Source organism: Penicillium nucicola (assembly GCF_028828085.1).
Source record: "Penicillium nucicola strain IBT 29836 chromosome Unknown utg000002l, whole genome shotgun sequence".
Classification (NCBI taxonomy): Eukaryota; Fungi; Ascomycota; class Eurotiomycetes; order Eurotiales; family Aspergillaceae; genus Penicillium; species Penicillium nucicola.
This window is the reverse complement of record NW_026643126.1, coordinates 250,920-278,623: the sequence shown is the minus strand read 5'-3', so window position 1 is coordinate 278,623 and position 27,704 is coordinate 250,920. Positions and strand designations below refer to the sequence as shown.

Below are 27,704 nucleotides of genomic sequence, written 5' to 3'. Positions count from 1 at the left end.
GACGCTTGTGCCGGCCTCCGGCTTGGACACAATTTCCTACAATCGATAATGTTCACTGGTCGTGTGACTATCTATCTGACGCCAAGCGCTATTCTACAGTCCATGTACTCGTTGCGAGAGTTCCGCACATTTCGGTGTAGATCATCTACTTCGGTATTGAAACTTTGGAAACCGTGAAAGATTACGAACCACATTCCCCCTAATCACACCATCGTCGACACAGATGATGCCTTCCCTTCTTCGCCTTTCGACGTCAGCACTCAGTCATTCCCCTGATCTTCGCTGCAGACGGGAACTATCATAGTCTGTTCTAGCTCTGGGGAGTCGTGGGTAGTCTAGTCTGCAGTCGGCTGCAGTGGTGTGAGTAGTGTGTGTCCTGTTCATGTAATTTACTTCCCTTCATAGATTACCTTTTCCGGCTCATGGGGGGAATTTTGGTTCTTTCAGCCCCGACATCCCCGACATTACTTTCTTTTTTTTTCCCTTTTCTGGACAAGTCTTTTTTTCTTTTCTTCGTTTTTATTTTGTATTGAATTTGTGGACTCTTTGTTCCCCACATACCTCGGATTTTATATAACAACCCTTTTGCCCCCCCTCCGACAGTTCCGTTTCCTTCGTACGATTCAGTTCAAGCGTCTTCTTCCTACTCTTGTAACTTACCGCACATATTCATCATGGCGACCAAGAAGCCTAACATCCTCTACATCATGGCCGACCAGATGGCCGCGCCCTTATTGTCACTACATGACAAGACCTCCCGGATTAAGACTCCCAACCTAGACCGCCTCGCAGAAGGGGGTGTCGTCTTTGACTCGGCCTATTGCAACTCACCGCTGTGTGCTCCATCGCGGTTCGTCATGGTCAGCGGTCAATTGCCCTCGAAGATCGGTGCCTACGATAACGCGGCGGACTTACCCGCCGATACCCCAACTTATGCCCATTACCTTCGCAATGAGGGCTATCATACCGCGTTGGCCGGAAAGATGCATTTCTGTGGCCCGGACCAGCTCCACGGTTATGAACAGCGTCTGACTAGTGATATCTACCCCGGTGACTACGGCTGGTCCGTCAACTGGGACGAACCTGTAAGTCCATTCTAGGATGTCTCTCACCTGGCTGTGAAACCATGCTAATTGATGTAGGACATCCGGGCCGATTGGTATCACAACATGTCTTCAGTCATGGAAGCGGGTCCAGTGGTCCGGACCAACCAATTGGACTTTGACGAGGAGGTGATCTATAAGTCGCAGCAATACTTGTATGATCACGTGCGTCAGCGTACCGAGCAGCCATTCTGTCTCACAGTCTCAATGACGCACCCTCACGATCCCTATGCCATGACCAAGGAGTTCTGGGACTTGTACAACGACGTCGAGATCCCACTGCCCAAGAATGGAGCTATCCCACATGACCAACAGGATGCTCATTCCCAGCGTGTGCTGAAGTGCATCGATTTGTTTAATAAGGAGATGCCGGATGACCGTATCCGTGCTGCTCGTCGTGCATACTACGCTGCTTGTACATATGTCGATACCAACATCGGCAAGCTGCTCAAGGTTCTCGACAACACTGGCCTTGCTGATGACACTATTATTGTTTTCACTGGTGACCACGGTGATATGCTGGGCGAGCGTGGTTTGTGGTACAAGATGACCTGGTTCGAGAATTCAGCTCGCGTGCCTTTCCTCGTCCATTCTCCCAAGCATTTCTCTCCGAAACGTGTCTCCGAGAATGTCTCCACCATGGATCTGCTTCCCACATTCGCCGATCTCGCAGGTGCCAAGCTGATCCCTGGACTGCCGCTCGATGGTGTCTCTCTGATGCCATATTTGACTGGCGGGGAGGGTCTCCGCACAGATACAGTCTATGGTGAATACATGGGAGAGGGCACCCAGGCCCCTCTTATGATGATCCGTCGTGGCCGCTGGAAGTTCATCTACTCTGCCATCGACCCGCCCATGCTATATGACCTGGCCACCGATCCAGAAGAGAAGATTAACTTGGCAGCCGGTCTGCCCATTCCAACCCCCTCCTCCCGCAATTTAGTCGCCAAGCCAACCAGTCTGGCAGGCTTGAATCTGCCAACTCCCATCGAGACCCCGCACGCATCGCCAATTCCTCAGCGTGTTACCCCGGCAGACTACGCGTTCCCTACGCCCACTCCCCCTCGCACCCCGAGCCCAGCCAAACTGGCCCCAGCGTTGCCTAATACCACCGAGCCTGCTAAGATCTTGGCGTTCTTCATTGAAGAAACGCACAGCCGTTGGGATCTAGAGAAGATCCGCCAGGATGTCCTCATCTCACAGCGTCGCCGTCGTCTCGTCTACTCCGCCTTGATCAAGGGAACGCCGTCGCTATGGGACTTCCAGCCGCACGTCGATGCATCCGCTCAATACATCCGCAACCAAGGCAAGGGCGCTCTCGACGATGTGGAGCTCATCTCGCGCTGGCCTCGTGTGCTGCAGCAGGCCGCCACCACCAACGGAATGACCGCTTAAATTTGAGACCATCTGTAATACTTTGGTCCATAATTGGTTTCATGTCTCTACATTTCGCGTTTCAGCATTTTTCTTTCTGCTTCCTTCATTGTGGCATTGCCAACACTTCTCTTCCTCATTTCCGCATTTTCGGCTTTCATTCTTTTCTGTTCCTGGTTATGTTCTTGTTCCGTTTCACATTGCGAGGCGCTATACCTGGGATTACTTGTTTCCCCAATTTGCATATGGATTCATCTTTGTACATAATTATGCTCTTGGATTCCCGGGTTGGGTGTCATTGCCCTGTATATTGTTGGGCTCCGTTCGGAGTGGTCAATACGATCAGACTGTCATGAAGTTACATCTATTTCTGATACAAATTCGAGACATGTAGCTTGTAGTGTAGCACAATGTTTATATCTCGGCTGTTCAAGCTAGAGCACAACATAGGGTCAAGTTCAAACTCGGAGCGTTCAAAGTTGCAGTATCATATATCATTTAAGCATATCTCCGGTATACAGTAGAGAAAAGTCAATATACATGTAAATCTTGCATAAAATCTGCAAAACACAAAGTATATGCACTGGTCTCCCAATATCACTGGATATGCTTGCAGGTCACGGGCTACTACAGTGTAGGGATCGTTACATCTAGATACTACCCAATCATCATATTGTCTAGTTATGCCGTCTTCCAGACTACCCTGGTCTCAACTTCAGACCAGCTTTCGACTTGATCATAGTTTAACATTTTATACTTCGGATCCATTTCCCCACACGACCCCGGTTTCCCCTCACACTAAGCATTGCCTGTCGTCATACGACCCATCGTCTCTCCACTCAAGAACTAGAGGTTCTTTTTACATTACAGTTGGAGTTCTTCGTTGAAATGGAGGCTGGAAACCCTCGAGGCGAAGCGTGGAGTAGCTTGAAGTTTCGTTGTAGGAGGTAAGAACCGACCACTGCTACTTTTACGAATCAAACTCTTCACATCGACTACAGATATACTGAACTTACAGGTACATATATGAGAAACACGAATGAGTATTCAAATATCAAGTCGCGAACGCTATCTCAACCATTCATAGCAGTCATGAGTCCACAGAAATCCATGGACATTGATTAAAGCAAAACTCGCCAATCAAACCCAGTGGCAAACGAATCGGGATATCAAAGGATATAGACAGTCATGATCATAGTCGCCATGCCAGCATGTGACAGCTCCGTTCTGTATATACAACTTCCACCCTCGCTATCTCCGGCACTATGTACCTCTATGGTAGTGCTCTACTCCACCAGCCAGACGGGCGCCTTGACCAATACCGTTGCAGGGCCCTTTCCGCGAACTTCAACCGCTAGGAATGCTGCAAAGCGGATGCGTGGGCTGCTGGATGCTGCCTCTGTTGGCTCGTTCTTCTCTTCTGGACCGGGTATCGGGGAACGGCTTGTATCAATGGCTGCGGGCTTACGGCCCATCAGGGCACCAAACATCGACTTTTTGTGCGACTTTGGTGCTGGGGAGACGTTCTCTGAGGGTGCCGCTGTAGATCCCGATGAGGCCTCACCTTCTATGGGGTCGTCGATTTCAGGATCTGCCAGTGGCGGGGGTGGGTTATTGAGGTGAGGGAGTTGGCCTTCCACCTTCATGTATTGTTCGGCGAGCGAGACGCCCGGTGGGAAATAATCGACGCAGACATCGCGGGCCTCGAGAGGGACTTTCTCGACAATGTTAATTGAGTTTTCGATGATCATACGCACGCCTGCTTCCAGGCCAGGTTGTGCGTGTTCGTGCAGTTGAGATCCCATGAACGTGGCAAGTTCCATAATCAGACGTTCGACTAGCCCAGTGCGGTTCTCATCGGCAGCAGGCCCGATGATAGAATCCCCCAGTCCATCGAGGGTTGTGCGCCGCCAGTAGGAAAGCCTGGCAGAGGCGTTCTCGCGATCTTCCTCGGATGACGGTCGCTGCCGTCGCAGGTTCATCTCAATACTCTTCAGTTGCACACTAAAGACCGGATCTAACCCCGGGTGGAAGTGGCGCTGGAACACTTCCTCTACCAGCCATCGGCTGATCACTGCTCGTCCGACCGCGGTCATTTCTTTCATGCCGACCTCCAATGCATCATCCGTCACCATCCCCTTCAGCCATTGAGGAAGACCCTTCCAATCCTTTCGCACTGAGAAAGCTAGATCTTTGATCGCTCCGTCCAGTCGCCCGAAGCGATTCTGGTATTCCGAGTCGTCTAAGATAGTGCGGGACACCGCCATGCGTTGGTGTGCCACCGTGTTCTGGAGATGCTGAACCTGCGCATCCTTCTCGAAGTAATAGCGTTTCACCTTGGAATATTTGGCCTCTGTTATGGTTAGCGTTGTCCTTGTCTCCGCTGTGCAGCACTCACGGAGCTCATCGTGTTTCTGAATCAGGGCGCGAACATCAAAGTCGCGCCCGTCGATTTCCCCAGAATCCTCGCGGCGTTGTGTCGGCGTGCCTCGACCGGGCTCGGGCATGATGTCACTATCCCGCCGACTCGAGTCTGGGGCTGGGTTTTCTGGGAATTGGGCCTGGGCTTGTGTAGACTGCATGGCATCAGGATCTGTCTCTGGAGAAAGCGGCTCGTAACGAGATGGGGGCCGGGAGTGCAATACCGTTTCCTGGGGGGTGAAGGGTCGATAGGTCTGGTATCGCGGAGACTCCAAGTCGGTTGTCGATCGCTGGAGAGCAGGCTGGCTGGCCAGTTGGGTCGACCAGTCGTGATCTTGATGGGCTGGATGCGTTGGTCGTGGACCTCGCTGCACTGGTTGGATTGCAATCGACGCCGGGCGCTCAAAGGCCACTGGGGAGGGGTTGTCGGAGTGCGGGAAATGGACCCCTTCGGTCTCGGAAGCGCGTCGCGGCGAACTGGGATTCGAAACTGGATTGGATATGGAGTTCCCTTTGAAAGACGAGGGAGGTCGTAAAGTCACAGACGGTCGGTCGCGCGAGTGTTTCTGCGTGTTGGAGCGGCCGAGGGAGAAAGATGGGGGCTCGGCCAGGTGTTCGGTACTGCGCACTGCGTGGTGAGTGCGAGCATGAGGTTTCTTTTTGAATAACTGCATTGCTGTCAAACACGAAGAGGAGAGAGAGTGAGGCTGCTGGGTCGATCCCACCACAGAGTGATTGGCTGCTATATATAGGCGTCAACAAATGCGCCACTATGCCACTCTGCCAGTATGGACAAAGGATGTCTACTTCAACTGTGACTGACAAGGATCATAGTGGACTACGATCTGAAAGGAGATCATCCTTCATAGATTAGGAAGTTTACAAGTGTACAGAACTTGCTGTTGGCATATCTGCCACTATAAGCCCGCGAGCCTCAGACAAGCATGCGCCTACAGATGGCCCCCAATTCGAAGATTTCCAGGTTTCAAGACCCAAGAGAGAGTGGAGTCAAGCTGATTCCTGGCAGTCAGAGCTCCATTTCACAGCCCCTTCATGGTTCGCCGGTGCGGATTCCGCAAAGCAAGCTCGAAGATCGTACGTATTGGGCAGTTCCTTACTCGCCCTTGCGTTGGGGGCTGAAATGATAGACGCTCAAGTCTTTGACCTGCATACTGTACAAGATCACTTACCAAGTATAACGATCGGTGGGCTTAATCATGTGCGCTTTGCCTGCCAGTAGCATTACCACAACCTGCTCTTTATACAGAGCTGGTAGAATGAAACAGGGTAGTAACCACTTGTCTACCAGATGATGTTATTATTTCATAAGGTTCAAATTTCTCTTTACTTATTGAAGTCTGCAAGGTGATACATCGTGTGTCAATCTTCAGGTTCGTCTCTCACATAAAAGCGATACTCGTCACCCCGGTCTAGATACAGCACTTTGTCAGACAAACTGACCGCCTCAACTAGGCGCTGAAAATCTTCCAACGAGCTTCTGAATACCTCAAAGTCATCATAGTGGATTGGGATCGTGAGCTCGGGTTTGATCAATTGCATGAGATGTATTCCATCCTCGGCATCCATAGTGACGGTCGATGCTAGCGGCTCCATGATTCGTCCTACCAGGAACGAGGGAAGAATCGTACCCCCGAGACGAGGGAGCATCAGGTCAATGGGCTGTCCTTCATAGCGGTGGGTAACTTCGTGTAGCGCCTTGGTAGCCAAGGTGTCTCCAGACACGTATATGCGATAGCTGCAAGTGAAGTCAGGTTTCTTGTGAGTACCATAGCCCAGCTCAAGCATCCATCCATTAGTTGGCGGAGCCTTCAGGTTGTTAAACCGGATCTAATTGAATCAAAAAGCAGGAAAATAACCTACGGCATGAGTCAATGTCTGCAACATCCGTTTTGATGCCACGTTCTTTCCTGGCATTCCTGTTATCCGTATTCGAGGCTGCCTTGATTTTTCCGTGTCTGCAATGTGAATATCAATATGCTCGAAGGGGCGTAGTGCAGAAACCGAAGTAAATGGTTCCTCTCGTTTCGCGATGAGACGCGTCTTGACTTGGGGAGTCGTAACAATCGGAATATCACGCCTGAGAGAAGCCTCCAGCTTTGGATCAAAGTAGCCCCTGCAGATGTCAGACATCCGTTATGTTGAAAGCGGGTCTTGGCCTACTCCTGGAAATGCGAGAGAAGAACGAGATCAATTCGAGGCAGATTGTGTAGATCAACGGCTGGATTGGTGAGACATTTACTACTGATACCTCGATCAAGGTGGACCTTTTCTCCTTCTCTCGCGAAGTTGGGCTACGCTGGTCAGTCTGGAAGTATGAACTGGGCACCCCAGATGGGGAACTGACATCAGTGATTAACCGAGTACCGTGCCATTCTCTACCGCAATTAGCCTATGTCCCCGAATCATGTTCGCTGAACCAACATGATAACACAAGCCTTGCCCACAAAAAAGAGAGAGGCATTTTCCGAGCCTGGTTTGGATGGATGGAGCTTGGTCTTTTGAGCTGGAGGGAGCTCGGCCGGCGATGAAAACTGCCGCGTGGAGGGAACTGGATCCCGCGGGCTCACATGGATTTCCTGCATGATGAACTCAAGTCGTATCTTTGTAGTGAAAACGAATGTCTGAATTGCACTTGAACTCTCGGGGTTCGAGGTTCAAGCCAGACAGGCGGAAGAGTTGATTTTAACGCAGACAGGGTGCCTGAATCGTTTATTGCCTCATTTGAGCTGTTGAGAATGAAACAGGGCTCGCCGTAACTCGTGACTTGATTCTCGAGTTCGTATAAATGACGTCACAATCGAACGATTTGGGGATGGGAACCCAGTTCTAGTTATTTCAAAAGCAGCCAGAGTAACCTGGAAGGCCATAATCACATAGCTAGGCTCCAAGGTCATATTAACCTTTTATATTAGGCTGTAGGCTTGGTGGGCATTACGGAAGTCTAGAATCAACAACGCCGAGAGAGTTCCCCAGTAAAGGAGACCAACAAACACAGAGCCCTCCTAAGAGGGCAAATTAGGAACCACCGAGCCTATTTTCAGTAAATCCGGGCAGGTGATGTGAGTGAAGAGGAAAACGAATGCATAGATTCGCGCTAGAAAAGTACGCTAACCACCCTTCGTATTCGTCCCTATCCTCCAACCATCGGACATCAGACTAACCACGGCTCGTTCTCAATTTCAAAGCATTCGGATTTAATAGCGTATTGCTTTAACACCGGAGTCGCAATGAGAAGTCAAAACAGATGAGGAGATGAATTGCATAATCTGATTCGTCCGTGGCCATGTTTATTGCCTACTATCACAGTATCACCGGACAAGCTCCCTCGTCAACAGAAACAAGCAAAATACCCCTCTCCCAAGATCGGGGTTTGAGGAGGTATCGGGTTTAAACCAAGGCGACGAAATGATCTACAGGTACCTCGCAGCGGAAATTGAGAAATATAAACCCACCATTGTTGTATACCATCTTCATCATCCATCCCTCCTACATGCTTCGTCTCCTCAGATTGAATCGTACATTCAGCAACAAGGCATCTACAGTGTCACTGATATCATCTCCTCGTCCGAAATCGACTATGGCCGCGCAACATGAAGCTGCCATCCTCCCCCAACAGGGCGGTCCCTTGTCTCTGGGCAAGCGGAACACCCCAGAGCCCGGCCCAAACGATGTTCTCATCGAAGTCAAAGCTGTTGCTTTGAACCCTTGCGATCATTTCCAGCGTGATTATGGCATGCCTCCTGTACCTTTCTACCCTGCCATCATTGGATCTGATACTGCTGGTGTGGTCGCCAAACTGGGATCGAATGTCACCACGGCCCCTAGTCCAGGAAGCCGAGTCATTGCATTTGCCTCATCCTTTTATCAGAATGGTTCCCCAAACCACGGTTCCTTTCAAAAGTACACTTTGGCACAATCTGAGGCCGTCATCCCACTCCCAGACCATCTCTCCTTCGAGGAAGGAGCTGTCTTCCCCCTGGCCGTCTTGACTGCCTTGACTGCCTGGACGACAATTGGGATTCCGCTCGACACAAAGTATACTCCGGCGGACAAACAAGCGGTCCTGATCTGGGGCGCCTCGAGCAGTGTAGGCACTTTTGCCGTTCAATCGGCAAAGACACTCGGTTTCACTGTCTACGCCACTGCCAGTCCCAAGCACCATAACCTCGTCAAGAAGCTCGGAGCGCAAGCGGTTTTCGATTACAAGTCAAGCGATGTTGTCTCCCAGATCATCAGCACCGTGAAAAAGGATGGTGTCAAGCTGCACACCGCGCACTGCGTTGTTGATGGAGCTCTGCAGCCCACACTGGACATTCTCAAGGAAACCAAGGGCGATGCACATGGTAAGGTCGCACACTCGCCTCTTCTCCCAGAAGGTCATCCTACCCTCGAGAACACGCAGATTACATTCAACTTCCCATCTATGGACGAAGCTGCGAGGAACAAGCATGTTAACGAAGTCTTCAATGGGTGGCTGAAGCCAGGACTGGAGTCTGGTGAGGTGATCCCTAGCCCTGCTGTTCAGGTTGAGGGTGGTGGCCTGGGTGGAATGAATGCAGCACTAGACAAGCTCAAGGCTGGTGTTAGTGGCACTAAGATTGTCGTGCCACTCTAGCGGACTGCCCTTTGCCCCCTGTGGACACTACTATCTCACAGACCAAGACCAAGAGTGCCAAAGAGAGGGCTTGTTAGTTACCTGGTTTCAATACATATCTTCATCGCTACGCAAATTGAAGATGGAGATTGTTCCCAAACCATAAACATTTCTATGGAGCCGCTATGCTGCCTAGCATGTACTTTCTGGGCCACTGAGACAATGAACACGGATATCCGACATTTCCAATAACGAGCTAGTTGGAGTTGTTTTAACAGCTTGTGTGCGTGTGTTGCTGGGAAATGGATGTCGTTAGGCCTAGAGGCTTAAGGGGGGTTCCTCGTACTCTGCCTCACTCGTTCTGCTTTTCTAGAGAAATGCTAATGATGTACCTACGATATAACATCCATCGCCTGCTATTCCCGCATCGCGACAAAACGGAAATATCATGATATTACTCCTAAATGGCAAGTAGTAAATTATTTCTAGTACTTCCCTATTCAGATCTCAATCCGATAGGGCGCTCGATGGATTCTCGCGCAGCCACTCCAACACGAAATCCACATTCTTATGAGAAGGGAAGATCGGGTACCAATGGTGAATGACTTTGCCATTCCGGATCGCCAGCGTTATGCGTTTGACCAATTTCATTTCGTTCCAATTGAATACCGGCAACGATAGACTCGACACGAATTCCAGCTTGGAATCACTTAGCAGTGGGTATGCAAGGTGCAACCGCTCGTGCACCTCTTTCTGTTCCTCGGTTGACTGGGTGCTCAGCCCGAAGAGATGATTCACGCCTAGTTTCTTCAGCTCCGGGAGATTGTCTCGAAAGGAGCACGCCTGGGGTGTGCAGCCTCGAGCCCCGGGAATGTTGTTCCACGAATCCGGAATTTCTTCGTTGGCTTGAGCGGTACGGGGATAGCAAAAAACTATGGTCAACCCATCTAGGGTGGAGATGTTGACATTGGTCTCCTCTGTGCTGGGTAAAGCAATCGATGACAGGGAGGGATGAGCGGATAAATGGTCGCAGGCGCCGTCATCCTGAGGAACGGGAAGATGCGGGGGCGGTTGAAGGTCTAGCATTCATGTTAGTTATATCAGTCACTGATTTGATACTTGGGCGCATTGTTCTGGGCCTCTGTTCGTCCACTTTTCCCAAGCTGAGAGACTTACTCATGGTGTAGCGGGAAGAGGGCTAAGGCGGGGGCGGATTTGTTGCTGGGAGTTCTGTTGATCGCGCTTCTTCTATGCGGCGTTGAACTTATAGGCGATTCAACTAACTTTCTCTTGGTAGTGACGAGCCTAATGCTTTGCGATATCGGCCGAGTCACTGCACTCGAACCCCACATTAGTGCCAGGCCCTTATCTCTTTGGTGCAATATTCTATTTGTCTGCATATATGCGTCATTGCTTGCCGCTTGTGACTTTTCCTATCCGTCTGCCAAAGCCAACTGGCCAGAATCCGGCTTAGGATGTGAATTTTGTCATGAGGCCCGGCGAGTACTTTACGGATGTCTCTCCAATACTCGTTACGCACGACGTTATCCGCTCCTCGACGTGAAAGTCCGGACTCGTTCGCAATTACCTCTAGTGCTTCGGTGTGATCCTTGAAGTAACGAACCAGCCCCCTTGCAGTCGAAGGATTAGCACCAATTATACCGAGAAATACCACAATCCGTTCAATGTATGCAGAAGGGCCCACCAGACCCAAGCTTCCTATATCACCAGGCAACTAATTGGTGGAAATCTCCTAGCGTGTTCGCAACCCTCCGTTTGTAAGATCGCCAGTGCTAAGCTTATCTTTGCCGAGTTCCTGTAGAATACCATTGAATCAAAGCTAGACTCCAAGTCTATTAAAGCATAATCCCCCGAGCCCTAAGCTCTTATAAGAATAGAATGGGGTAGGAGTGTCTACGGCAGTGTGCAGTCGCCATCGGCTTAGTAGGCCCGTGTCCCTATACCGCCGCGTATACCGCCCTCCAAGGTTTCTACATTACCTATTACCACTTCGTACGAATAGCCCCTAGGAGATCCATGGATATTATCTATAGTTATTACCTTTCTTTCACCTTTTAGCGAAAGGATCGTTTATATTAATCAGAAAATAGGGAGAACTGAGAGAGAACTGAGAGAGAGCTTAGAGAGTGCTACTTCTTTATTATATCTTAAAGTCGAAGACATTTTTAGAAATCCTGTATGGTTTTATATAGTTCTATACCTTTTTATAGAAAACTCTATTCCCTTATAAACTCTTATACGATGTCTATTTTTGTATATTTACTTGATTCATAAGTCAGTTCCTTAAAATCTTTCTTAGTATATATGTTTAAGAGCGACATGCGACAACAATAGACCGAGCACCAGGTGTCATACAATGACGCGGTCAAAAATGCACGCACTGTTTGTCGAGTCACATAAGTCCTAACTCCGACCTCCTTGATAACCAGCCAATAAAGTTGAGGGGAGCAGCCTTAGAACGAGAGCCAAGGTAAGCAACCTGCAAGAGCAGCCAAGGCAAACCGAAAAAGGCGGCAAAAACCAAAGCTCTCCGCTTATCATTTCGGGCCTCGGCTTAGTGCGAAATTGATAAGAAGACCCTCCCCCGCAAAATGTGGAGGACTTATACTCCATGCCCTCTTCTGTATACACAATCATGGCTTCAGTTCCTCGCAAGTTATGGGAACACCCAGACCCGGATTCGACCAAGATGGGTCAATTTCGGCGACAGCTGGAGAAGTCAACTGGCCAGAAATTGGAGGTAAGGCTCATACTCCGACTATACATCTAATGACTAATGGTATGGATCAGTCCTTCCATGACATGTATCTCTATTCCGTGAACAACAGGTCTCAATTCTGGGACTTTTGCTGGAAATCTTTCCGACTCATTCACGAGGGATCCTACACCCAAGTGGTGGACGAATCTGCCCGCATGGATACCATACCGGCATGGTTTGAAGGGATCCGGTTGAATTTTGCAGAAAATTTACTCTTCTCCCAAGCTGTCGGAGATACGACTGGAAAGGAAGATGGCAAGATTGCCGTGACCGAAGTCAGAGAAGGCGCGGCACATGAATCGGTCCAGGTGACTTGGGGAGAGCTGAGACGTCGCACTGGAGTCTTGATCCAAGCGATGAAGGCCAATGGTGTCGTCCGAGGAGATCGGATTGCTATTTGTGCGGCCAATAGCATCGACACGTTACTTGTATTCCTGGCGTCGACTGCTTTGGGTGCGATCTTCTCATCCAGCTCGACAGATATGGGCGTCAAGGGCATCTTAGACCGCTTACTCCAGATTAAGCCTCGTTTCCTTTTCATGGACGACTGTGCGGTGTACAATGGGAAGACCGTTGATTTGCGACCAAAGATCCGAGACATAGTCCAAGGCATGGAGTCCATTTCCGAATTCCAGGGTGTCATCTCGCAGCCCCGGTTCTCTGCGAAGCCAGCGGATATAACTTCCATACCACGAACCCACACTTTGAGCAGCTATATCTCAAAAAGAAGAGGTGACAAGCTGGAGTTTGAAAGAGTCTCCTTCAAGGATCCATTCCTGATTGCCTATAGCAGTGGGACTACCGGTCAGCCGAAGTGTATAGTTCATTCGGTGGGAGGAGTGCTTATCAACGCATCCAAAGAAGGCGGCTTGCACAGTGAACTGGGGCCTGACAGTGTCTGCTTACAATACACGACTACCGGTTGGATTATGTACATGTCGTGTGTCCAGACTCTTCTCTTCGGGTCAAGAGTTGTGCTCTACGATGGAAGTCCATTTGTCCCCGACGTCACAGCCCTGGTCCGTCTGGCGGCACAAGAGAAAGTGACCCATCTTGGCATATCTCCTCGGTGGATGCATGAGCTCAAGATGGCTAAGATCAAACCTCGAGATTTGGTCGATCTATCTCATCTGCAAGTCGTGACTAGCACTGGAATGGTCCTGCGGGAGGAGTTATTCGAGTGGTTCTACGATGAAGGCTTCCCTTCGATTGCTCGCCTGAACAACATTTCTGGTGGTACTGATATTGCGGGTTGTTTTGGATCCGGTAATCCACTGGTTCCTGTCTATGTAGGCGGGTGTGCTGAACGCAGCCTGGGGGTTCCTGTGGAGGTTTATGATTCTACGATCGAAGGAGGCGACGGTATCAAAGGAACCCGAGTAGAGAAAGGAGTACCTGGTGAACTAGTTGCCACAGCTGCCTTCCCCAATATGCCAGTGAAGTTTTGGGGTGATGAGAGTGGAATCAAGTATCGAAACTCTTATTTCGCCAAGTTTGACAGTACGGGGTTCCTCTTTCTTTCCAATTTCTTGTCTTGCATACCACAATTACTGACTATCGCTAGATGTGTGGGTTCATGGAGACTTTGTTTCTATTCATCCGATCACCCATCAGCTGATGTTCCATGGTCGCGCTGATGGGGTGCTCAATCCCTCGGGTGTGCGGTTTGGAAGCGCCGAGATCTACAGAGTTATTGAAGCCCTGTTTGCCAATGAGATTGCGGATTCCATTTGCGTGGGGCAGAAGAGGCCCACTGATATTGATGAGCGGGTCGTTCTGTTCCTGCTCATGAAACCAGGTGTGGCCTTCTCACCCGACCTGGTGGGTAGAGTGAAGACTGCGATTCGCTCCGAGCTCAGCCCCCGCCATGTGCCTAGCTTCATTTGGGAAACACCTGAGATCCCAACCACCGTCAATCTCAAGAAGGTCGAACTACCGGTGAAGCAGATAGTATCAGGGAAGCGGGTCAAGCCCAGTGGGACTCTATTGAATCCAGGCAGCCTGGAATTCTACTATCAGTTTGCCGAAGCCGAAGCTCGTGAGAGCAAGCTCTGAGTGGACTCTTGGACCCCCTCGTGTGTGTACTGTATCCACTGTGATTCATGACGTGGCAATCTTCATTCGGAGACTGACGGATCTCTCTGCCAAGCTTTGACCAAGCTTTAGTGAAATCAGGGATCGCCCGTGGGAATGTAAGGAGGTTAGGGTGGTCAATATGCTCGAGAGAAATCCATGTGGCAGATCTAGGAGATATAGAGATGTAACTAGCATAGCAGTAGGGAAGAAGCAAACAACGAAGCTGTTGATTGGGGGAGTTGACAGTGGGAAGTTGAGGGAGTTCCAAAAAGTCCAGTGGTTCGATGCTGCGTCATGCCCCCGCACTTCCATCACTACTCTCTTTATACCAGGCATTTTCCCTCTTCTCTCTTCTCATATCTCTTCAATTCGTCTTCATCTCATCTTGGCCAATTTATTGTAGATATGGTTCATCTTTCGACTGTCCAGAGGGACCAGGACCTTGCTCCTCCATCTTCCCGCAAGCTTGAGGACATCGACACTATCCCAGCATTGGAAGATGCTCAGGCTGATACCTACACGAGCAATGTTTATGGCTCCCACTTTGCTGCCGAGCATCTGCCTCAGCACCGCATGCCCGAGAACGAAATGCCTCGTCAGGTTGCCGCTCGTATGATCAAGGATGGTCAGTCTGACATGCAACCAGTGTTATCTTCCCATTCTAACATCCTCCTAGGGCTTTCTCTTGACGGTAACCCACGATTGAACCTTGCCTCATTCTGCTCCAGTAAGCGCCCCAAATGAAGATTGATAGCACTTTGCGTTGTGCTAACTTTTTGATCTTTATAGCGTACATGGAAGAGGAAATCGAGGAGATCATGGCCGACGCGTTTAACAAAAACTTCATCGATTACGAGGAATACCCTCACACTGTTGAGCTGCACAACCGCTGTGTCAACATGATTGCTCGCCTTTACAATGCACCCACGGACTCCGACTGTGACAATGCAATGGGTACCTCAACAATCGGGTCTTCGGAGGCTATTATGCTGTGCACCTTGGCAATGAAGAAGCGTTGGCAAAACAAGCGCAAGGCAGAAGGAAAAGATATTTCGAACCCAAATCTCGTCATGTCCAGTATGTTTTGGCTGTCTCATTGCACTCTTTCTTCTCCCCTCAGCCCATCACTAAATTTATATTCCCGTCTAACACATGATAGGTGCCGTTCAGGTTTGCAACCCGACCTCTTGTTTATGATCATTTCTAACAAAATTGCTAAATTTGAAGGTCTGCTGGGAAAAAGCTTGCAGATACTTTGACGTTGAGGAAAAGTTTGTAATTCTGCTCTATATCATAACGAAAGTACTAAACGTTTCCCAACAGCTTTATCTACTGCACTGAAACCCGTTTCGTGATGGATCCTAAAGAAGCTGTCGACCGCGTTGATGAGAACACAATCGGCATTTGCGCCATTCTTGGCACTACTTACACTGGGGAGTATGAAGATGTCAAAGCAATCAACGATCTGCTGGTCGAGCGCAACATTGACTGCCCAATTCACGTCGATGCGGCCAGTGGTGGCTTTGTGGCCCCGTTCATATATCCGGAGCTGGAATGGGACTTCCGGCTGCCAAAGGTCATCTCTATTAACGTCTCAGGTCACAAGTACGGTCTAGTCTACCCCGGTGTGGGTTGGGCTATCTGGCGCTCTCCAGCCTACCTCCCCCAAGAATTGGTTTTCAACATCAACTACCTGGGTGCCGATCAGTCCAGCTTTACATTGAACTTCTCCAAGGGCGCATCTCACGTCATTGGCCAGTATTACCAACTTATCCGCCTGGGTAAGCATGGCTACCGTTCAATCATGACCAATCTCACTCGCGTCAGCGACTACATGGCGTCTGAACTGGAAAAGATGGGCATGGTTATCATGAGCCAGACTCGCGGCCGTGGCCTGCCTCTGGTGGCCTTCCATCTTCCTAAGAATCCCGATCGCGTTTATGATGAATTTGCGATCGCACACCAGCTGCGTGAGCGGGGTTGGATTGTCCCTGCCTACACCATGGCCCCTCATTGCGAACAGATGCGCATGATGCGTGTCGTTGTCCGCGAAGATTTCTCCATGGACCGCTGTGATTCTCTTTTGATTGATTTCAAGCTGGCTATCCAGACCCTAGACTGTATGGATCAAGCTATGCTTGCCAAGTACCAGAGGTATGTATCCCCGAATGGCTCAAAACTCGCCTGCTGGTTGTTAACCGTTACAAAGTCATATGAAGAGCCACCGTGAGCACGCTCGCCATAAGACCCACGCCCACTACAAAGGGGAGAGTCACTCGTTGCAGGGAAAGACTGGCAAGACACACCCAGTTTGTTAAATACGGCTACCTCGTATAACAGTGTCATATCCACGGCAAATAGTTTGAATGCCAACAGGATTTCTGATGTTTTGTATCAGATTGACCTTGAATGTTTAGCTTCAATATGACTGTCAATACTTCTTTGCTTCATTTTATGCATATTGTCAAGCTGAATAAGAGGCCTGACATTAGATGTGTATAAATGTCTGTATTTTGGTCAATGGGATCATGCCATTACCAGACTCAGGTCTGTATCATAGGACGGTTGTTCATTCTACCTAAGGCCAACTTTGGCATGTACTACCTGTTAAAGGGTACGATGAATTAGACAGAAAGTGAACTAGCATGGAACTGAAAATCGACAGATGCATATTAAGAAAGGGATCTAATTGCGTCGTAGTAAGTATCAAAAAGACTGGTGATAGGCCAAATAGCAAAGTATGAGATCAAATAATAACACATTCTTGTTGAAAAGATTAATTTTTAAATGCTTAGGGCGCAACTGTCGATATGCAGACGAATAACTCCCATAACCTATGTCGGGGCAGAAGTAGACAACATCTCAAATCGACTCGCAAGACCCGATCCATCCACCACAAGTGGACTGCAAGTGTCAGCACGACTTTTGACTGGTGTGAAGCTCCCATTCCAACTTTCTCTTCCAAATTCCGAATCAGCATCCGAGCTGTCGAGACTGTCCCGTCGGTCGAACCGGGCATAAACGCGCGAGTTCATGAAGACGATGTTGTTGAACATTGATATCGCGCGCTGTGCCTCTTCCGCTGTCCGCATAGTGATGAGACCCTGCGCTTGGCCTTGATCATTCGTCACCCGGATCTGCTCGACAGCCCCGGCTGTGTGGAGCAGGCTTTCCAGATCGGCGCCTTTAGTAGATGGGTTCAAATTCTCCAGGATGATTCCTCGGTATCCGGTGTGGGCGTGAGACTCTGGAGTAGGCGGAGACCTGTGATATCGGTACGAATCGAAGCTTCCCTGGTCTGGCGACATTGGATATCCGGGCATGCTCCAGTATGGCGGTTCATAGCCACCCGTTACTGGCGACGGAGGGAATTGCATAGGGATAAGTTCAGGCATCATGGGCATGTACGGGGTCATGGGCATTGTCGGCATCATTCCACCGTACTCGGGATATGAGAATGTCGGACTAGTATGAGTCGATCTGAGTGGTGAAATGGTCAGTCTAGTATTAATGAAAGGTGGTCGGGGCAACATACTCGGGTAGAACGGGCGATGGGGGGAATTTCAGATTTCTATGCGGCGGCGTGCAATGACCAGAGTAATGCATTGGGCTTCGGGTTGGTCCTGCGATGGGCTTGGTGGGTGTACTGGTTCGCGCGAGCGTCACAATCAAACTCTGGCCATCCCATCCGTTGGTGGAAAGCCGGTCTGCTATGTTAGAGTGAGATCGAATTCGGGAGGAAAATGGAAGACATACGATATGTTTTCCAAGCTTCATCCTCATTTTTGACTATAATCTGACCGAGTCCGGTGGGAAAGCCGTGGCTATCATCGTATACAACAGCCTGGCGGATATGTAAAGCCGTCTGACGCACTAAATCCTTCAGTTCCTGCCAACGACAATGTGACGGAATCTAAATGGTGAGCCTTGCCCGTGGTAGTATTCGGGGGACTTACTCCTTGGAGAAAGACGACGAATTCATCGTCAGATCTGCGCTTCGGGCGAGGTTTTTCACGGACAGGCATGGTGTCTAAATAATGCACGTCGGGAAGTCTGTTTCTGCCGCTAACTCCGAGGATCGATGTTTTGGAGATCTCGTCGTCTGCAAACCTCCGAAGCTTTCGTTGAAGAATCGACTTGTCCGACCAGGTGTTGGTTCGGTTCGAAATGTGAGGAGTGGGCTAGCTCATTAGTTATACATAGAGAATCGAGCATCATAGGATCTCGCACTCACCGATGCAAGACAACGAATTGGTCTGACAACATGCAGAAAGAATCCAGCTGAGGATGGATCGCCAAATTATAAAGCTTGGAAAAGCCTGGAGAAAAGAGAAAAAAAGAGAGAGCGATGTTTCACAAGAGCTGCCATGGTGACAATAAATTCCACAGGTAGGATACTAGTAATTCCCACACGATAGTCTTCTTGCAAGCAGACCCAAGCTGCATATCTGGACGAATGGTAACGCCAGACGAGGAGCAGCCACCAGTCAGATCTGCCAGATTCCCCTCTTAGTGCAAAGATATGTCATTTGCCTCTACTGGACTATGCAGTAGCGAGCTACAGGGATGGTGTCATGTTGAAATAGGTGAAATAGTCCAGGCATTAGATCTGTGGATTCTTTGCTTCTTGCTGCTCCCTCTGAATGCCCGGGTAGACCCGTACACCCTGAGGAGGGGAGAAAGGCGATCTTCGAGTTGCAGTGAGCAAAGCGCGTTACACCGCTAGATCCGGATCGGACGTGCAGGGTGGACCTGCGCGCGCCTGTATTCATCACATTGGCTGCATATTCATCAGATCGGACTACTGGAGAAAGAAGCAACGAACGACCCTCGGGGACGATCAAGCGGGGCAAGTAGATTGCCGCTTATTGGATTTGCTTTTGGGATTCATCCATTGTGGAATTCAAGCCGTTCGTGAGTGCCTGCAGAGACATGGTCAGTGATGGCTGGCTGAGCTGCACTGAAGCCCTAAAAGGCGCACGGACGAGGTATTTACGGGTTACACTGCAGCCTTTGATAAACTGGCAGATATGGCAGATGGGGCAGATATTGAAGACGATCTTTTTATGCACACTATATGAAGCATGGCTTGCAGCAAGATACCAGTCAAATGACCATTGCAATTCCACACGGTGTGTGTGTGTGTATGTGGCACAACCTAAAGAATGAACGATGACCACACGCGATCAAAGCACGAGATTTCCCTGTTATGACCGCTACGTCATGAGAGTACTCCCAGATGTAAGTCAACATCCGTTAAATCTCGGCAGAATCAGGATATATGGTTCCAAATAGGCTAACGAATACAGTCGCTCCAAAGAAGAAAAAAAAAGGGGGTACAGGTAGGCTGCGCCGAGAAAAGATAGGTCATAAACACCCATGTGCTCGGCATAGGACTGCATATGTTGCAATACCGACCGGGGAATGTCCTCCAAGTACGATTTCCGGTGCCCATCTCACAGTGTGTTGGGATCACTTGGGGGCGGTCTCCGATCCGACTGTATTAGACTGGATTGGACTAGGTCTGCCGTGACTTCGAAGAAAATCGAAGTCCAAGTCAAAAGTCGACGTCGACGTCGACGTCGAAGAATAATATATGTGGGTCGCGTTCGAGAGGGAACAAGATAGCCTCATTTAGGGGGCGATCTTTTTTCATCGTCCGAAGCCAACTTTGGAGGCACATCGGTTGCAATAATAGGAGTTCATGCCGAACTGAACCGCTGATCCCGAGTGACCCGCCAGGCTGAGAGATTGTTGACATCTGCTACACCGGACAACATCCAGCACTGGGGGAGAAGTAGCCCCGGTAGGCCTGGGGAGCGGCGAAAGCTGAAGAGGAGAAGTCATGTTTGGAAGAAGAGAAGAAGAGACGCTCTCCGTGTTGACTCTGATACTGTTCCCAAAAGATCTGGGGAAGAAAACGATCGGAATCTCGAGACTCGGGACTCCACGCATTTATATAACCTGAAGATCGGTTGGCCTGATCCCCTCATGCGTGTGTGTTGGCGCTAAACCGATCCCTTTTCCCCAACCCAGGGAATTTTCACCTGGACAGAGGACCAGTTCCATGGGTTGAGTCCACCCATTTGAATCGTCGTGATCCCTCAGAAGCTCCCCATCTCTCATGATCTTCAATCTTTCCGAAGATCATTGATGCCTTCAACGGTTGCCTCTCTTGGCTCTGGAGGGGATGCACCATGCCGTCATTGGCTTAGATTGCGGGTATGCAGCAGGCCCAAAGAGGGACAATACGTAGACACCTATGCGAGAGCCGTCCACTGCCAATGTGCCGTCCGGGCAAGGTCGAATAAGGTGTGGCGATAACACGGGATCTGGGAGAAACTCGCAGCTCCCGCGAACGGAGGAGTCGCCCACGTCATACCTCTTCATTCCGGCTCTTGGCTTTTCTCTTCTTTTTCTCTTCATCATACCATATCCAATCATCGGATTTCTATTCTATTAAGAGATCGCGATCGTCTATTGTGTCACTTTCGTCACTGTAGTCCCTTTCGTCACTTTCGTCACTTGCACTGCTGTCTTTCTGATCCACCCCCACCATTGCCCCTCATGGCGACCGCTCCTCCCAACCTCTACAGCTTCCCGAACTCGGATGCTTTGGCCCAGCAATTGCGCGTCTATGTGCTTCGTGCGCAAAATGCCGCCTTGAGCCGCCATCACAGTTTCCGCCTCGCTGTGTCGGGTGGTTCCCTGCCTGCCAACCTGGCCAAGGCCCTCCTCGCCCCCAGCAATGGAACCCCCGAAGACACCCCTCAGTTCGATAAGTGGCACATTTTCTTCGCTGATGAGCGTGCCGTGCCTCTCGACCACGAAGAGAGCAACTACCGCCTCGTGAAGGAAGAGCTCGTTGCAAAGATCCCCGCGGAGCTCGGTACTCCGGTCATCCACCCCATCGACGAGAAGCACGTCCACGACGACGACCCCCAGGAGCTGGCCGACCTGTACCAGGAGGATCTGATGCGTGAATTTGCCGCCAAGGATAGCGTCAAATTACCCGTGTTCGACCTCATCTTGCTCGGCTGTGGTCCCGATGGCCACACCTGCTCGCTGTTCCCTGGCCACGAGCTGCTCCGCGAAAAGGACGCCTGGGTTGCTGCTGAGACCAACTCTCCCAAGCCTCCCCCCAAACGTATCACTCTCACTCTGCCTGTCGTGACGCATGCCATCAACATTGCCTTTGTCGCCACTGGTGCGGGTAAGAAGGAAATCCTGAAGCAGATCTTCGATCTGGAGGAGGGCAGCAACCTACCCTCTGCTCTGGTCAACCAGGGTGCCGGTCAGAAGGTCAGCTGGTTCACTGATCACCCGGCAGTGGACGGAGTTGCTTTCGCTCGTCGTGGAAGCCTTTGAGAGATCAAAAGTGAATTTACCAACTTGGCTATTTACGGTAGACAAAATATAGAATGAATCTCCATGACCCGTTTGTCTTTGATATGACATAGAATTCTCCTCGTGTTTCCAATACAGCTGAACAGCGCCTGGGTGAAGAGGCCGAAAAGAAAACGTCGACTGATAAGACCTTTCGATAGCCAATAGTTAAGAGCATCTAAAATGTCACTATGAGACTCTCTAACACAATACCTTGTAAGCTAGTTGTGTTCTTATGTTTCTTTGCTGGGCTTGAATATCGATGGCCTGAAAACTAAGGCTGCGCACGGACCAGAGTGGTTCCCCAAACAACACTCGAATCCCTCAACACATACCTTTATGGCTTGACAATGCCTATTCCTACGCGATCGGCCTCGCTGCGCGAGCCACGTAAACAGGTTGGCAGTCCTGCCAATGTCTATGAATCCTAACTAATTGCGCAGACCTCCAATATTGCACGACCTACCACGAAACCTTTACCCACAACTGGAAGAGAAACCACACAGAATGAGAAGAGTCGCTCACCATCTACCTCCTCGCTGGTCGAGGGTCCAAATGACAATGGAGCCCGCGGCAGGACTCAGCTCCCTCAACGCAGTACCCTGACAGACCGTCCCACCCGGCCGCTTCAGGCCAGCAAGCTCCCACGTGGGGATCCCTCGCCGACAAGACGAGAGAGATCACCGGACAAGAAGTCGGAACAACCAGAAGCTTCGACTACCAAGCTTACGACACTACTGAGCCGCCGGCAAAGCATAATGAGACCTACGTTGAAGATGCCTGCGAAACCCCTTGTGCCGTTAAAGAGCTCAGCAACACCCCCGTCACCTCGTAAGCCACCAACGCGAGCTCCTGTCCAGCCTCCTATAACCAGAAGACCTCCATCGCCCAAGAAAACGGATATGCCGCCTCCACCGCGACCAACTCGCTCTTCTTCCCTCAGACAACCTGTCACCGCCACCAAGGCACTGCCTACTGTCAGAGGCCATACCAGACATCGAAGTCAGATGGTGCTGAATACAAAGACCGAGCCAAGACCAACATCTCCTTTGAAGCCACGAGCTCAATATTCCACTTATCAACAACATGCCCCCAAGAAAACATCCAAACCCCCGACTCCGGTTGCGGGTCAAGCGGATACAAGCAATCTCTTGATTCCTTCATCATGGCCTGATATCACAGCTCTACAGACTGAACTACTCCAACTCAGTTTGTTCCATTCTAGCGCATTACAGAGGCAGGCTGAGTGGAAGTCCGATGCGGAGACCCGTCTCCGCAAAAAGTATGACGGAGTTTCTGGCCAGTACCGTTCTTTGATAATAGATGAAACGCGACGGCAATGTGAGCTCAACGCAAAGGCTCTTGGTCTCTGGCTGTCTAACTGCCAGGAGCATCATAGTCTGCATGATTTCCCTGAGCAGATTCAAATCCTATCGCGAGTTATCCAGGAAGTCTTTGATATGATTTCCTTGAACAGTTCGGACAGGGGAGGGAAATATACCTCTGCGGTAGCAGACTTTGAGGAATGGATCGAGCAAGCCGATGTGATCCATCAAACCCGCGGAGGAAACAGAACTGATGTTGCGACCTTCATTGACCAATTACCCCGTAGCTGGAAGGATACATTGCAAGAACTGAGTCTCAAATTGGAGCTCTGTGCACGGCATCTACAATCCCTTGACGTTCTGGGCTTCGGTGAAATCGAGCAACTGGGGAGTGCTGCCCTCACTAGTTTAATTACGAAGCTAGGTGAATTGATGCAGCTTATGACACAGGAGATCCGTGTGATGCGAGCACTCGAGGCAGAGATTGTGCGCATCGAGAGAGATTCTATTGCTCACCTTGCCACACAGCTCACCGAGTCTTCAAGGGGCATGCAAGCCCCCCGTGTCGGGGTGTGGAGCAGGTAAATGTACCATTTATGGTACAAGTTTTTTTTTTTGATTAGCCACTGAATTAGCAAGGAATTAGCAATGCAGACACGACGTTTGGAATCACTGGAGAAAAGCGTGGTCTCGGACACTGTCGTTGAATGGGCGATTGCCCATCAATCTTTGTGCCAGTGGTTCGAGCTTGAAGACTATAATCTAACGTATAAATCCCACCTTAGATGTAAGCCAGCTTGATGTTGATGTCAATGTCGGATATAAACTTGAGGTTCCACCTGGGCAGACAACTGCGGAGATAAAAATGCTGAGTCATCTGCAGACCCCCGGATGACGCTCGATAACGTGAAGCTCCACTGGTTCCTGTGAGATCTTCCTTTCTTCCTTTCTTCATCGTCTGGTCCTCTCGAATTTTCAGAGCTCGCTTTGATTGTATCGCACTCATCTTCACTTACCCGTGATGTGAATATCGCCCTGACGTCATCTATAGCTCTGTTCACTGTAACCAAAGAGGTCCCCACTTCCTCATAATGGTCGATCATACCTAACAGATCTTGACTTTTCCCACATCATGAAAGACTCGCTCTATGATCGCCTTTGGCGCCGGGAATGCGGGGAGCGATCAGCGTATTCCGGGCTTCGAGGTATATATGGCTCTAAGGAATGGGTCAGTGATCTTGACATCGTGAATGAGCTCGGCGGACATACGGGATGTGTCAATGCATTGAGGTATGTCGAAACTATCTCGGATTATGTATTGGGCTAACAGCTGTAGTTGGTCGCGGTCAGGTCAGCTCCTTGCATCCGGCTCGGATGATCAGCATCTCAATATCTATTCCTACCAACCTGAATCCTCCAACGCTCCGTTTGCGCTCAATACCACCGTCTTCACTGGACACAAAGCCAACATCTTCTCTGTCAAATTTATGCCACAATCAAACGATGGGACTGTGATTACATGCGCTGGGGACTCGCAAGTGCGCGTGTTCGACATTGAATACTCCAGCGGGAGCAGAAATACTGCCGCTACGTCCGCATTTGAGGCCTCCGCTCGCAGTCGGCGATTCAATGAGTTTTTCAGTGGTGCTCGGTATCTAAGCGATGGCAATACCAATGCGAGGATCTATCGGAGTCATGCCGATCGTGTGAAGCGCATCGTAACCGAGTCTTCGCCGTATCTATTCCTCACTTGCTCTGAAGATGGCGAGGTGAGACAGTGGGATCTACGCCTTCCTTCTAGCGCATATCCTCCACCTCGAGGTGGCCAGGGCTTCATGGCATACCGCCCCGGTTTGAACCATGATGACTCCAATGTGCCGCCTCCTCTCATTTCCTACAAGCCATATAGCCTGGATCTAAATACTATCTCCTGCTCCCCCAGTCAACCTCACTACATTGCTCTGGGTGGTGCCCACCTTCACTGCTTCCTACATGACAGGCGGATGCTTGGTCGCGACAAATCCGCTGAGAAGGGTGCTATCGGCGGTGATGACGAGGAGATGGGGAAAGCGACCCGCTGTGTGCGGAGATTCGCACCAGGCGGTAAACGTCGCATGAGACATCTCGATGACGGGCACATCACCGCATGTAAAATTAGTGATGCAAACCCAGATGAGATGATTGTCAGTTGGTCCGGAGATCATATCTACAGCTTCGATCTTATTCGCAGTCCAGATGCGGGCGAAACGAAGGACAAAAAGTCTGGCATAGGCAAAGGCGGACGGTCTCGCCGTAGCTCACAAGTCCGCAAGCGAAAGCGTCAGAAGCCTGCTACGCCTGACTCCCAGGGAAGCGGTGGGCGGCATGAATCGCGTCGTCGTTCTGCCGAGCCAGATACTTTTAGGATTCAATATGAAAATGGCGAAGCTGAAGATGTTTCTTTTCCATCGCTTGCGGATAGTGCCACTGAGACCCCGGAAGATATACTCGAACGGGCTCGGTATACCGTGTTGAGCGATGCTCAGCGACTAAGCATGGAAATTGCAAAAGGATTGGTAAAACTTCGAAAGACTTTGTTCTCTTTGGAAGCAACTGCAAGGGAGGCTTTAGCCTCTGACGGCGATGAGTCTGACCTTTACCAGGAAGCTTTCTCTTCTGCTTCAAATATTGCTACTACGTGCCTTTCCCAGATGAACAACGTCATGTCCGAATGGAGATATCCTCTGAATCCGACCGCCGAGACAGTTGCCTTTCAGCAGTCTCTTCGGCGGAACCGGGAGTCATCATGGAGATTTACCTTGGCTGCTGGCAACCTCGCTCAGGAATTAGGAAACTTTGATCCGTCTCACGGACTTGACATCGGAATGATCCGGCCTGCACCTGGAGAGGAAACGCATATCGATCGACAAGCTCAATTTGGCTATGATTTCCTCCGGGCAATCGTTCTCTGGATGCGGGGCGGTAGATCAAGTGTTTTGGAAGGATTCCGCCGTCGCAGTGGGCCTCGTCGAGGGCGAGCTCATGACCGGTATCCAATTCCGGATGAATACGAAGGCGATGCTATCGACGAGGTGTTGATTCCCTACCTTCTCGAATTGGCCAGTGACACACCTATTGTAAATGTGGACGCGTCGCGGTTCGAGCATGACAGTACTCGATTTCTGTTCCAGAGTCAGCGGGCCGCCGTCATTGCATTTGGTAATGCTGTGAAATTACCTCTGGAAGACCTTGAAGGCTCGGCAGCTCAATTTGACAGACGCCGGGTCTCCAATCCTTCCTCGCACGTACGGTCTCTCGATCGCGCCTCGGCAAGAAGATTCTGGCTTCTTCGTGTGGGCAGAGGAATCTTGATGGAGGCTGGCAGTGGAGTAAACTACACCTTCGTGAACAATGCGTTTGGTGGATTACATACTATAACAGACTCTGACAGTGATTCGGATTCGGAAAGAAATCAAGAGGATATCGATCCTCTGGAGGAAGAACAAGTCATCCGACAGATTGAACTAGTGTCGGCTGGTCCTTCACGACAAGCCAATCCAGACGTCGATACAAATTCCGAGGCAAGCCAGAGCGACAGCGCTGAAGATTCGACTGACGATGACGAGGGTGAAAGGGCCATAGACTCATCGGACGAAGAAGATGAAAACGAGGAAGGCAGTGATGACGACGATGACGACGACGAGTCCACCACTCGCAGATATGCCATTCGCAGGTCCCGGCAAGAAAAGGTCGAGATGAACACACCATGCTCGTCTCACATGCGAAGTTACCGTGGTCATTGCAATATCAAGACAGTCAAGGATGTCAACTTCTTTGGCTTGGATGATGAGTATGTGGTCAGTGGCAGCGATTCCGGTCATATCTTCATTTGGGATCGCAAAACCTCGCACCTAGTGAATATCTTAGAAGGTGACAGTGAGGTTGTCAACGTTGTGCAAGGTATGTTTTTTCTCTCCGGGCACTGAGTGAGTATTAACACAGACAGGCCACCCGTACGAACCGTTGATTGCCGCTTCGGGAATAGACAATACCATCAAAATATTCTCGGCAGACCGCACCGCTCAAGCCAATGCTAGCCAAGGTATCAATATCCTTGATCCCGATTTCAGAGGCAACAGACCCGGAATCACCCATATCGGCGGTCTCGAAAGTCGCAAGCGAATTCATGACAGCTACCGCATCATGAATGAAAATGATGTGGAACGTCGTGGAGGCATGAGTGAGGCCTACATTACTGTATGTTTCTTACTTTCCGTTGAATGTTGTACATTCTGACACTCTATACAGCGAAGCATGCTTGCTCGTCTAGCTGCTACTCTACGGGGCCGACAAGGCGGCGTCGGTGGAATGGAAGGTCTGGGTGCACATGACGGGGATACACCTGTTGTTTTGGATGATAATTGTTCGGTGAGTCCATCTTCCGATCCTCGGTCCTCTTTTGCTAATACTGACATGCGGTAGGTGATGTGAGCTGGATTTGCATTTGCAGAACATGGCACAATTGAATGTGGGTTTTCTTTCTTTCTATTCAATCGAATGACTCGGCGTGGACTTGATTCCCTTGATTCGTGTATCTTTACTGCTGTCAGGAATAAATTGGCCTGAGGTGTCTGTGGTATACTACC

The 27,704-nt window shown here is 50.1% G+C and overlaps 11 protein-coding genes across 11 annotated transcripts; 7 read left to right on the top strand and 4 right to left on the bottom strand.

Moving 5' to 3' along the window:
- Nucleotides 1-674: 674 nt before the first annotated feature.
- On the top strand, nucleotides 675-2,498 carry N7511_001859 (putative choline sulfatase; the record flags this gene model as incomplete). The annotated part of the gene is made up of 2 exons (XM_057124284.1): nucleotides 675-1,085; nucleotides 1,143-2,498. 2 exons carry the CDS (start codon nucleotides 675-677, stop codon nucleotides 2,496-2,498), a joined length of 1,767 nt encoding a protein of 588 aa, XP_056986443.1.
- A 1,265-nt stretch (nucleotides 2,499-3,763) lies between these two features.
- On the bottom strand, nucleotides 3,764-5,572 carry N7511_001858 (uncharacterized protein; the record flags this gene model as incomplete). Its single annotated transcript, XM_057124283.1, has 2 exons — nucleotides 3,764-4,830; nucleotides 4,876-5,572. 2 exons carry the CDS (start codon nucleotides 5,570-5,572, stop codon nucleotides 3,764-3,766), a joined length of 1,764 nt encoding a protein of 587 aa, XP_056986442.1.
- Nucleotides 5,573-6,278: 706 nt separating this feature from the next.
- On the bottom strand, nucleotides 6,279-7,501 carry N7511_001857 (MBL fold metallo-hydrolase; the record flags this gene model as incomplete). Its single annotated transcript, XM_057124282.1, has 5 exons — nucleotides 6,279-6,725; nucleotides 6,780-7,032; nucleotides 7,080-7,210; nucleotides 7,264-7,294; nucleotides 7,341-7,501. 5 exons carry the CDS (start codon nucleotides 7,499-7,501, stop codon nucleotides 6,279-6,281), a joined length of 1,023 nt encoding a protein of 340 aa, XP_056986441.1.
- A 995-nt stretch (nucleotides 7,502-8,496) lies between these two features.
- On the top strand, nucleotides 8,497-9,534 carry N7511_001856 (zinc-binding alcohol dehydrogenase family protein; the record flags this gene model as incomplete). Its single annotated transcript, XM_057124281.1, has 1 exon — nucleotides 8,497-9,534. One exon carries the CDS (start codon nucleotides 8,497-8,499, stop codon nucleotides 9,532-9,534), a length of 1,038 nt encoding a protein of 345 aa, XP_056986440.1.
- A 486-nt stretch (nucleotides 9,535-10,020) lies between these two features.
- On the bottom strand, nucleotides 10,021-10,693 carry N7511_001855 (peroxiredoxin; the record flags this gene model as incomplete). Its single annotated transcript, XM_057124280.1, has 2 exons — nucleotides 10,021-10,592; nucleotides 10,690-10,693. The coding sequence occupies 2 exons, from the start codon at nucleotides 10,691-10,693 to the stop codon at nucleotides 10,021-10,023; spliced, it is 576 nt and encodes a 191-aa protein (XP_056986439.1).
- A 1,476-nt stretch (nucleotides 10,694-12,169) lies between these two features.
- N7511_001854 (acetoacetyl-CoA synthase) lies at nucleotides 12,170-14,347 on the top strand (the record flags this gene model as incomplete). The annotated part of the gene is made up of 3 exons (XM_057124279.1): nucleotides 12,170-12,274; nucleotides 12,325-13,792; nucleotides 13,857-14,347. The coding sequence occupies 3 exons, from the start codon at nucleotides 12,170-12,172 to the stop codon at nucleotides 14,345-14,347; spliced, it is 2,064 nt and encodes a 687-aa protein (XP_056986438.1).
- Nucleotides 14,348-14,773: 426 nt separating this feature from the next.
- Nucleotides 14,774-16,686, top strand: N7511_001853 (glutamate decarboxylase; the record flags this gene model as incomplete). Its single annotated transcript, XM_057124278.1, has 7 exons — nucleotides 14,774-14,993; nucleotides 15,045-15,095; nucleotides 15,158-15,445; nucleotides 15,528-15,538; nucleotides 15,596-15,639; nucleotides 15,692-16,522; nucleotides 16,578-16,686. The coding sequence occupies 7 exons, from the start codon at nucleotides 14,774-14,776 to the stop codon at nucleotides 16,684-16,686; spliced, it is 1,554 nt and encodes a 517-aa protein (XP_056986437.1).
- A 516-nt stretch (nucleotides 16,687-17,202) lies between these two features.
- On the bottom strand, nucleotides 17,203-18,393 carry N7511_001852 (RNA-binding protein; the record flags this gene model as incomplete). The annotated part of the gene is made up of 4 exons (XM_057124277.1): nucleotides 17,203-17,848; nucleotides 17,904-18,075; nucleotides 18,125-18,281; nucleotides 18,325-18,393. 4 exons carry the CDS (start codon nucleotides 18,391-18,393, stop codon nucleotides 17,203-17,205), a joined length of 1,044 nt encoding a protein of 347 aa, XP_056986436.1.
- A 2,542-nt stretch (nucleotides 18,394-20,935) lies between these two features.
- On the top strand, nucleotides 20,936-21,736 carry N7511_001851 (6-phosphogluconolactonase; the record flags this gene model as incomplete). Its single annotated transcript, XM_057124276.1, has 1 exon — nucleotides 20,936-21,736. The coding sequence occupies one exon, from the start codon at nucleotides 20,936-20,938 to the stop codon at nucleotides 21,734-21,736; it is 801 nt and encodes a 266-aa protein (XP_056986435.1).
- A 368-nt stretch (nucleotides 21,737-22,104) lies between these two features.
- On the top strand, nucleotides 22,105-23,664 carry N7511_001850 (uncharacterized protein; the record flags this gene model as incomplete). The annotated part of the gene is made up of 2 exons (XM_057124275.1): nucleotides 22,105-22,152; nucleotides 22,198-23,664. The coding sequence occupies 2 exons, from the start codon at nucleotides 22,105-22,107 to the stop codon at nucleotides 23,662-23,664; spliced, it is 1,515 nt and encodes a 504-aa protein (XP_056986434.1).
- Nucleotides 23,665-24,211: 547 nt separating this feature from the next.
- Nucleotides 24,212-27,549, top strand: N7511_001849 (WD repeat-containing protein; the record flags this gene model as incomplete). The annotated part of the gene is made up of 5 exons (XM_057124274.1): nucleotides 24,212-24,369; nucleotides 24,416-27,018; nucleotides 27,065-27,315; nucleotides 27,367-27,486; nucleotides 27,541-27,549. The coding sequence occupies 5 exons, from the start codon at nucleotides 24,212-24,214 to the stop codon at nucleotides 27,547-27,549; spliced, it is 3,141 nt and encodes a 1,046-aa protein (XP_056986433.1).
- Nucleotides 27,550-27,704: the final 155 nt, after the last annotated feature.